This window comes from Giraffa tippelskirchi, chromosome X (assembly GCF_054371585.1).
Source record: "Giraffa tippelskirchi isolate mGirTip1 chromosome X, T2T-mGirTip1v1.2.pri, whole genome shotgun sequence".
NCBI classification, from domain to species: domain Eukaryota; kingdom Metazoa; phylum Chordata; class Mammalia; order Artiodactyla; family Giraffidae; genus Giraffa; species Giraffa tippelskirchi.
The window spans coordinates 102110063-102118954 of NC_137289.1; the positions used below are offsets into that span (position 1 = coordinate 102110063).

Genomic DNA, 8892 nt, shown 5'->3' on the forward strand with positions numbered 1-8892 from the left:
AAATGCTATGCACTTTCCCTGTAACTCTTTATTTCATGTACACTTTGTATCACACAAATAACCACCCATTTTTTAAACAATGCATATTTGTATGGTAATATATCTGAACAATTTTGTGTAAAGATATACTGATTATCTTTTAAAATAGTTTTTGAATGCTGTAGTGCATGTACATTTTTTACATATGTATTTTGGCATCCTTATCCAATTATTTTCATAGGTGAGGTCTCTAAACGAGGCATTTCCAAATAAAGGTGGAAATATTTAAAATATTGATATATATGTGAAAATTGCCTTATAACAACCTACACTTAAAATTAACGTAAGAGGACATTTTCTCAGCTCTCTCTCTCTCCTGAAGAAAGGGCTTATTATTATTTTTCATCTTTTCCAATATAAGACAGAAGAAGAATCTCATTGTTTTAATTTGAATTTCTTTGATTGTCACTGAGCTTAATCATTCTTTTATATGCCCATTGGCCATTTGCATTTCTTTTGTAAAGTGCAGGCTCCTGCCCAGTCCTCTTCCCTTCTAAGGGTGGTGTTCACCTTTCCCTTTTTGCTTTGTCAGTGTTCTTTATTTTTCATTTTTGATCTTTTAATTGGGGTCGGTTCGATTCGGGCTTTCACCTGTTCACTTTACTGCCTAGTGGAATATATATATATATATATATATATTTTTTTTTTCCCATTAGCTTTTAATGTCCTTTATAGAGGCTGGCTTCTCTTCCTTTCTTTCTTTCTCTCTCTTTTCGCTTGCCTGCTGTTGTCCTTTTGTTTCTTTCTCTCTGTTTCTGTCTCTCTCTGTATCTCTCCCTCATTTTCTTTTTTTGCCACATAAGTTTTTAATTTTGACCAAGTTGCAAGTTGCATCTATCGTTCTGGGCCTGGCGCCGCCTCAGTGGCGGGGTAGGGGGGCGGGGGGGGCGGGGAGGAGAGCGCGGAGCTGGGGGAGGGGAAGGGGCGGGGAGCAGCGGGCGGAGCAGTTGCAGAAGCTGCTGGGAGAGCGCGCGGTGGGATCACACGGCGGCCCGGCGGCGACGGCGGCGGCGGCGGCGGCGGCGGCGGCGGCCCAGAGACCAGAGCGCCGAGACCGCGACCCGCGGCCTACACGGAGCCTTCTTTTCACCGGAGGACCAGGGATCTGCAGTCTTCAACACAGAGGTACCGTGCTCCGCGATCCCCGCCCGGTCCGGCCCAACCTGCTGTGGCAGTGCCTCCTTCCTTCTTTCCTCTCTCTCTCTCGCCTGCCGGCGCCTTCCCTGACTGCCTGCGTCACCGCGGCCGCCATGGCTGAGAACGGCGAGAGCAGCGGCCCCCCGCGCCCCTCCCGCGGCTCTGCTGCGGCCCAAGGCCCAGCCTCTACCCAGGCCGAGCCCAAAATCATCAAAGTCACTGTGAAGACCCCCAAAGAGAAAGAGGAGTTCGCAGTGCCCGAGAACAGCTCAGTCCAGCAGTTTAAGGAAGCGATTTCGAAACGCTTCAAATCCCAAACGGATCAGTTAGTGCTGATTTTTGCCGGAAAAATCTTAAAAGATCAAGATACCTTGATCCAACATGGCATCCATGATGGACTGACTGTTCACCTTGTCATCAAAAGCCAGAACCGACCTCAGGGCCAGTCCACACAGCCTAGTAATGCCGCGGGAACTAATACTACCACCGCGTCGACTCCCAGGAGTAACTCCACACCTATTTCCACAAATAGCAACCCGTTTGGGTTGGGGAGCCTTGGAGGACTTGCAGGCCTTAGCAGCCTGGGCTTGAGCTCGACAAACTTCTCTGAGCTCCAGAACCAAATGCAGCAGCAGCTCCTGTCCAGCCCTGAGATGATGATCCAAATCATGGAAAATCCCTTTGTTCAGAGCATGCTTTCGAATCCTGATCTGATGAGGCAGCTCATTATGGCCAATCCACAGATGCAGCAATTGATTCAAAGAAACCCAGAAATCAGTCACCTGCTAAACAACCCAGATATAATGAGGCAGACCCTCGAAATCGCCAGGAATCCAGCTATGATGCAGGAAATGATGAGAAATCAAGACCTGGCTCTCAGCAATCTTGAAAGCATCCCAGGTGGCTACAATGCTTTACGGCGCATGTACACTGACATTCAAGAACCCATGCTGAATGCCGCACAAGAGCAGTTTGGGGGTAATCCATTTGCCTCGGTGGGGAGCAGTTCCTCCTCTGGGGAAGGTACACAACCTTCCCGCACAGAAAATCGTGATCCACTACCCAATCCATGGGCGCCACCACCGGCTACCCAGAGTTCTGCGACCACTAGCACAACAACTAGCAGTGGCAGTGGATCTGGCAGTAGCTCCAGCAGTGCTACCGGAAACACAGTGGCTGCAGCCAATTATGTTGCCAGTATCTTCAGCACCCCAGGAATGCAGAGCTTGCTGCAACAGATAACTGAAAACCCCCAGCTGATCCAGAATATGCTATCTGCACCATATATGAGAAGCATGATGCAGTCTCTGAGCCAGAATCCAGATTTGGCTGCACAGATGATGCTGAATAGCCCTGTGTTTACTACAAATCCTCAGCTGCAGGAGCAGATGCGTCCACAGCTCCCTGCTTTCCTGCAGCAGATGCAGAATCCAGACACGCTATCGGCCATGTCAAACCCAAGAGCAATGCAGGCTTTAATGCAGATCCAGCAGGGGCTACAGACATTAGCCACTGAAGCTCCTGGCCTCATTCCAAGCTTCACTCCAGGTGTGGGGGTGGGGGTGCTGGGAACGGCTATAGGCCCTGTAGGCCCAGTCACACCCATAGGCCCCATTGGCCCCATAGTTCCGTTTACTCCCATAGGCCCCATTGGCCCCATAGGACCCACTGGCCCTGCAGGTCCCCCTGGCTCCACTGGCACAGGCGCCCCCCCTGGGCCTACTGTGTCTAGCTCTGCACCCAGTGAAACCACGAGCCCAATATCAGAATCTGGACCCAACCAGCAGTTCATTCAGCAAATGGTGCAGGCTCTGGCTGGTGCAAATCCTCCGCAGCTGCCAAATCCAGAAGTCAGATTTCAACAACAACTGGAACAGCTCAACGCAATGGGCTTCTTAAACCGGGAAGCAAACTTGCAGGCCCTAATAGCAACAGGAGGCGACATCAATGCAGCCATTGAGAGGCTGCTGGGCTCCCAGCCATCGTAATTACATTTCTGTACCTTGAAAAAATGTATCTTATTTTTGATAATGGCTCTTAAATCTTTAAACACACACAGAATTGTGCTTTACTTTCAGTTTGATTCTTTCAACTCTGTCTAGTTATAAATTTAATATGCATTTTAAGGTGGAGTCCTTTCCTCCCTCTTTGTTTCCTCCCTCCCTCCCTCTCCCCTTCCTTCCCTCCCTTCCTCTGTTTTGAATGGTGAGAATCAATGCTGTTTTACTCAAAGGTGTTGCATGCAAACACTTCTTTATTCTGCATTTATTGTGATTTTTGGAAACAGATATCAACCTTTACAGTTGGGTGAACAAGTTTTGTCCTACAGATGTCCAATTTATTTGCATTTTAAACATTAGCCTATGATAGTAATTTAATGTAGAATGAAATATTAAAAACAGAAACAGATTAATTGAAGCTCTCTAATTTGTGGTACAATATTGCTTATTGTGACTTTGGCATGTATTTTTGCTAGCAAAATGCTGTAAGATTTATACTATTTGATCTTTTTTGATATATTTATACACAGTACAGTAAGCACAATTGGAACTGTACATCTTGATAAATTGCAGCATAATCTCTGAGCAGATATGTATAACCAAAATGAGAAAGAATATAAGAAATATTTCTGGAGCTCGGTATATCTCACAATTTTGTAGAATCTTACAGCATCTTTGATAAACTTCTCAGTGAAAATGTTGATTAGGTAAGTTCAGTTAAAATATAGTAGAAATGTTTATCCTGGTATCTCTAAGTATACATTTAATTGTACAGAAAACAGTGTGACGTGTCAACATTTGCAAATTGATTGTATATGATCTTAATCTTAGTGCAGCCTGAAGGATCAGTATAGTAATGCCAGGAAAGTGCTTTTTTTTAAGACTTCCTTCTCAGCTTCTCCTATAAAGAGATCCTAATACGCATTTTGATTTGTAATTGGAAATGTAACTTTCACTGAAAGTGTCATGTGATGTTTGCATTACTTTTAACTGCTGTGTATAAAGAAAACTGTATCTTTTGATTCCATCAGTTATTTCTCTTGTGCACAGGGAAGATGCATTAAAAATGACTAAAAAAATAAAAAATGAATAATTTTTTTTCTTTTTGCCTTCTGGCCGTAGGATTATGTTTAGAAGGATTGCCCAACCCCAGGATTATATAAATCTTGTCCTGTATTTCTCTAATTTTAATGGTTTAATTTTTTATAAAAAAGTACCTTTGCCCTGTCTGGAATTATTTTGGTATATAGATTTAGGTATTTTAACATTTTTCCCTCAAGTTTAGACAGTTGTTGCCTAGTATTTATTTCATTGTTCACATCCACCCTCCATTTGAAATGTCATTTTATATATATATATATATATATATATATACACACACATATATATATACACACATACACACTTTATTCTGTTTGAACTTTCTTTAGTACCACTGAACATTGTAGCCCCAGTACACCAGCCTGTAGTTATTGAGTTAGAAATATGACTTCATATCTCTTAGGGCACATCCTCCTTTTATTTTTATTTTTCACAATTTTCTACTGATTCCAACATGTTTATTTTACCAGATGAACTTTGTAGTTATTAGAACACCACCCCCCCAATAAATTGGTAATTTGGTTAGGATTGTCTTAAATTGATAGGATAGTGAGAAGTACAGAATTACAGTGCTTTCCAGAAACATGATATATTGCCTCGTTAAAAAAAAACCACTTTTTACATCTTTCAAGAGTTTTATTTATTTAAGCCCCATACAATTCATAATAAATATATTCCTAGCAATACAGATATATAGGAAACAATTCTGTAATTGGGAGTTCTTACTCAGTGTGTTACCCATGTTGTGCATTTTTGCTATATAAGGGAAGAATGTATTTTCATAGATTAGTTTTAAGTTGACAGTTTACTGAAATTATTAAATTCAAAGGTTTTCAGTTGATCCTTTTGAGTGTTTCCTGGTAATCAATTATACCAATGGTAAAGTTATAATGATAGATTATTTTCAAAATTTATAACATAGACTCTGTCAGCATGGGTTAAACAGTTCCAAAGTAGTGCTAAAGAAAAAATTAGTGGGAGTAACATTCTTGTCTTATTTCTCATTTTAACCAGACTATGTTTGCTGCAGCAATTCTAAATTGCATTTTTGAAAAGCCATTTCTCAGGGACATGGTCTAATAAGTTTGCAAAAAGCTGTATAGTATAGTATACTGTGTAGTACTATATACTATGGTGTACTATATAGCATACTGTATAGTATACTGTATACTGTATAGTACTGTAGTATACTGTTAAGTACTATATAGTATAGTAATATATATAGTATTGTACTATATAATATACTGTATAGTACTATATACTATAGTGTACTATATAGTATACTGTATAGTACTGTAGTATACTGTATAGTACTATATAGTATACTATATAGTACTATATACTATAGTATACTATATAGTATACTGTATACTATAGCCCCTCTTGGACAGTCATTATGTAGTAAATTTTGACTAGTATTATTTTTTTAAAAAGAGTATGTTCTTCAGTTTAAAAAAGTAAAAACTATTTAAACTTTTACCAACTTAAGAAATGGTGTTTTATTATTTCACTGCTGTATGAAGTGGTATTTTGGTAATTTTTATTTGTTATTGTAATTATAATAACCATAACAATAATTTGTTATTATGGTAATTATAATAACAAAGTCTTCCAAGGTAAATTTAAGAATTTTTATGACATGAATGATTTTACACATCAAATCATATCAGTACAAAAATAAGCCAATAACATAGAAAATAGCAATAAATCAAAAGCCATAGGAAAAAGTGGATGGATGTTTTCTGAGGCCTGGCTCAGACAATTTAGCAGGTAAAATTATTTCAGGCATTGAAGGAATTACTCTTGCCAAATGTTTCTCTGCCTTTTAATACATTTTGTTTTCTCCCTGAAAAAGTCCACGTCTTTAAATTACTAATTCTATTTTTGTTGTATTTTTGCTTTCTAGTTTATTAATTCTTATTTGTAACTCTACTCCATCTTTTAAACATTTTTATACTGTTCTTCCTCCATCTGTTACATGATGTAATTTCCTCTTATTGTCTTACAAGTTCATTTTATAGGCTCTGTTTTTGTTTTGGGTTTTCTGTATTTACTATTAATTCATAATTTATCCACTTATTCATCATTGAATAAGAAGGGTATATCCTAATCTGCTATCTGTCCCTTCAGTAAGAGTGGGGTAATTATCTTATGCTTTCATTATTTAAGTGGTTGTCACCCCCTCCCTAAGCTTACACTAGATGGCTAAATGGTGTAAGTTTATAGTACTGACTTTGTGATCCAGCAGGATGAAGTAGTGGGGAGGGAGCTAGGCTCAGGGGCAATCCAAGCAGGAGAGGTTCACCTTAAGATCACATTCCTCATTTGTTCTTTTGGCCTCTACTTCAGGTGTGTGATGTCATGTCACACACTTGTGTCTTGTCACCACTTGTGTGTGGCCAGTTGGGGATGGGGTCAGGGAATGGGTATACAACATGGAAATAAGTCCTGCTGGTTTATTAATGAAGACTCACATCAGGTTGAGACCATCTTGTTTAATGATATACCATGGTCAGAGACACTGAATTTGCCTTCTGAGAAGGGGCAGCCTGCTCCAAAATCTCTTCATGTACAACGTCAAAATAGCAACAAAAGGAGTAATTCCTGTCAGAGCCTAGCCCAAGAATTGGGGTTAGGGTATTAGGAGAGCCCTTTGGCCTGTGTTTCATGTCCACAAAAAACCTCAAATTCAGAATTTTAATATTATTCTCAAATGAACTTATTCTAGCTGTACAACTAAGACTGACCTGATAGAAAATGTTCATAATATAGCTTAATTTAGTAAATATAAACTTTAAAAAATATGTGGCAATTTTTATATTCCCAACTTGGTATTATTTTATTAAAGAATATATTGGGAAACTTAGATAAAGGAAGTTACTCAGGCTTACCTCAATTTATGAGTGGTTCCCATTCCAATTTTTTCACTGCCTGCCCCCACCTTCAATCCTTGCTCCTTTAAGCTGGATTGTATTAGTGGTTTTCTGCCAGGATTTTCTTGATTTGTAAATATATCACAGAACATCAGATTGGTGATATCTTTCAATATGGCCCCATCAGCATCATGTCTTAAAGAAACTCCTTGAGAATTCTAATGCCCTTGTTGTTTGTACAGGTTTTGCTCAATTTTTGTTTGCCTGTGGTAATTTCTATTGATTTGGGGGAGGGAGGGCAAGAATTGGGGACCTGTTTCATTGCTACAATCTTCCCAGAAGTCTGTTAGGAAACTTAGGGGAAAAACAATTTTCTAAAAATAGAAAGGAGAAAAATGATTGGCAGACATCAGACTGAAGCCGCCTCAAAGAACAACATCGTCAGGTGGTGTACATTCTTACCAAGGCTTTAGACATTTTGATATTAATTATCATTGGCAAAAGTTAATTCTAAACCAACACCTCCAAAGTTTGAGTAAGCCACTCTAAAATAAGGAATTGTTTGTCCTGATGTACACAGACAACATTATTCATCAGATGGATATGTATTGACGCATATAGCTTCAGTTATACTGAGATATCTATGCACAGACTTGGATTCCCTAAACACTTCCAGAATTCAACTTCAGAACTTCTTAGCCCAATGTGAGGATTAGTGAGTTTAAGGTAATTTCAGGAAAGACGCTGTAATTTATTATTAAAAAATAGTTGATGAGCTTGATTACTCAGCTCTAGCATGGATTCCATAAGATTGTTTCTGTCAGATTAGAAGGACAATAATAGGTAATATATTCATGCTTATGTTCAATTTTCATAGCAACCCTATAAGGTAGTACTACTATTATCTTCCCCAGTTTACAAATAAGGAAATAAACTAAAAGAGATTAATTTTCTGGGGTCTCATTGTTATTAAGTGATAGAGTCAAAATTTGAACCCAATTCTGAGATTCCAGAGTGTGTACTGAACCAGTTGACTCTTTCGCTCTCCCCTGAACCTATTAAAATATACTAGTCTATTTATAAAAGAGATTTTATTATAAATTATGTACTCGCTTGCCTCCTGGGTGTTGTTGTGGCAACATATTAGTTTTTAAATGAAGCATCTCTGCTGCTGTTCACCCTGGTACAGGTTACATAAAAATGCATGTGTGAGAATCAACTCTGTCATTATCAAAACTGCAGTTTGGAGGTTTGGCTTTCTGACTTTTGAGTTATGACTAATATTTGAGACTATCCTTCAGTACATCTGTCCAGTGTCCTAATACATATGGTATGCCTCCAAATTGGCAATCACATGGGCCACTTGTGCTTCAGCTGCTCTGGAGGATGCCTGCCTTTTTGTTGAGCTGCCTCTCAGAGACCTTAGAAGCAATAAACATTGTGTACCTCTCCATGGTATTTGGCAGTTTCTCAAAATCCCCTTAAGAGTAAAAATGTAGTAACATGAGCTAGATAATAACAGGCCAGTAGATGGGTTAGTAAATTGAAAGTGTCAAATGATGTGTCAATGTAAACAAGAGGTTTCTAACTTCAGTTCTGTCCCATTGAAGTTATTTTTCCATGACTAGGTATGAATATAGCTTGCCCATCCCATGGCAAATAGTATAGCGTTAGAAGGGAGAATAAATGCACTGGATGCCACTAACAAGATCCAAAAGTCCTTAGTAGATTGAAGAAAAAAT

The 8892-nt window shown here is 39.2% G+C and overlaps 1 protein-coding gene across 3 annotated transcripts; it reads left to right on the forward strand.

The window, feature by feature from the left end:
* Nucleotides 1-1021: 1021 nt before the first annotated feature.
* UBQLN2 (ubiquilin 2) lies at nucleotides 1022-4262 on the forward strand. 3 transcript variants are annotated; one of them, XM_081567542.1, is made up of 3 exons: nucleotides 1022-2531; nucleotides 2598-2724; nucleotides 2821-4262. In XM_081567542.1, the coding sequence occupies exons 1-3, from the start codon at nucleotides 1290-1292 to the stop codon at nucleotides 3162-3164; spliced, it is 1713 nt and encodes a 570-aa protein (XP_081423668.1). In that variant the 5' UTR covers nucleotides 1022-1289; the 3' UTR covers nucleotides 3165-4262. The 3 variants fall into 3 exon arrangements, with proteins under 3 accessions (XP_081423668.1, XP_081423666.1, XP_081423667.1); XM_081567540.1 differs by having other exon boundaries at nucleotides 1022-2724; XM_081567541.1 differs by having other exon boundaries at nucleotides 1022-2724; nucleotides 2857-4262.
* The last annotated feature ends 4630 nt before the right edge of the window (nucleotides 4263-8892 follow it).

What these genes read in the sequence shown, in the direction of transcription:
- UBQLN2 (XM_081567540.1), top strand. Translation starts at nt 1,290, where the DNA reads ATGGCTGAGAACGGCGAGAGCAGCGGCCCCCCGCGCCCCTCCCGCGGC. An exon ending in CATTCCAAGCTTCACTCCAG is followed by an intron (nt 2,725 to 2,820) that starts GTGTGGGGGTGG and finishes TTACTCCCATAG; the next exon opens with GCCCCATTGGCCCCATAGGA.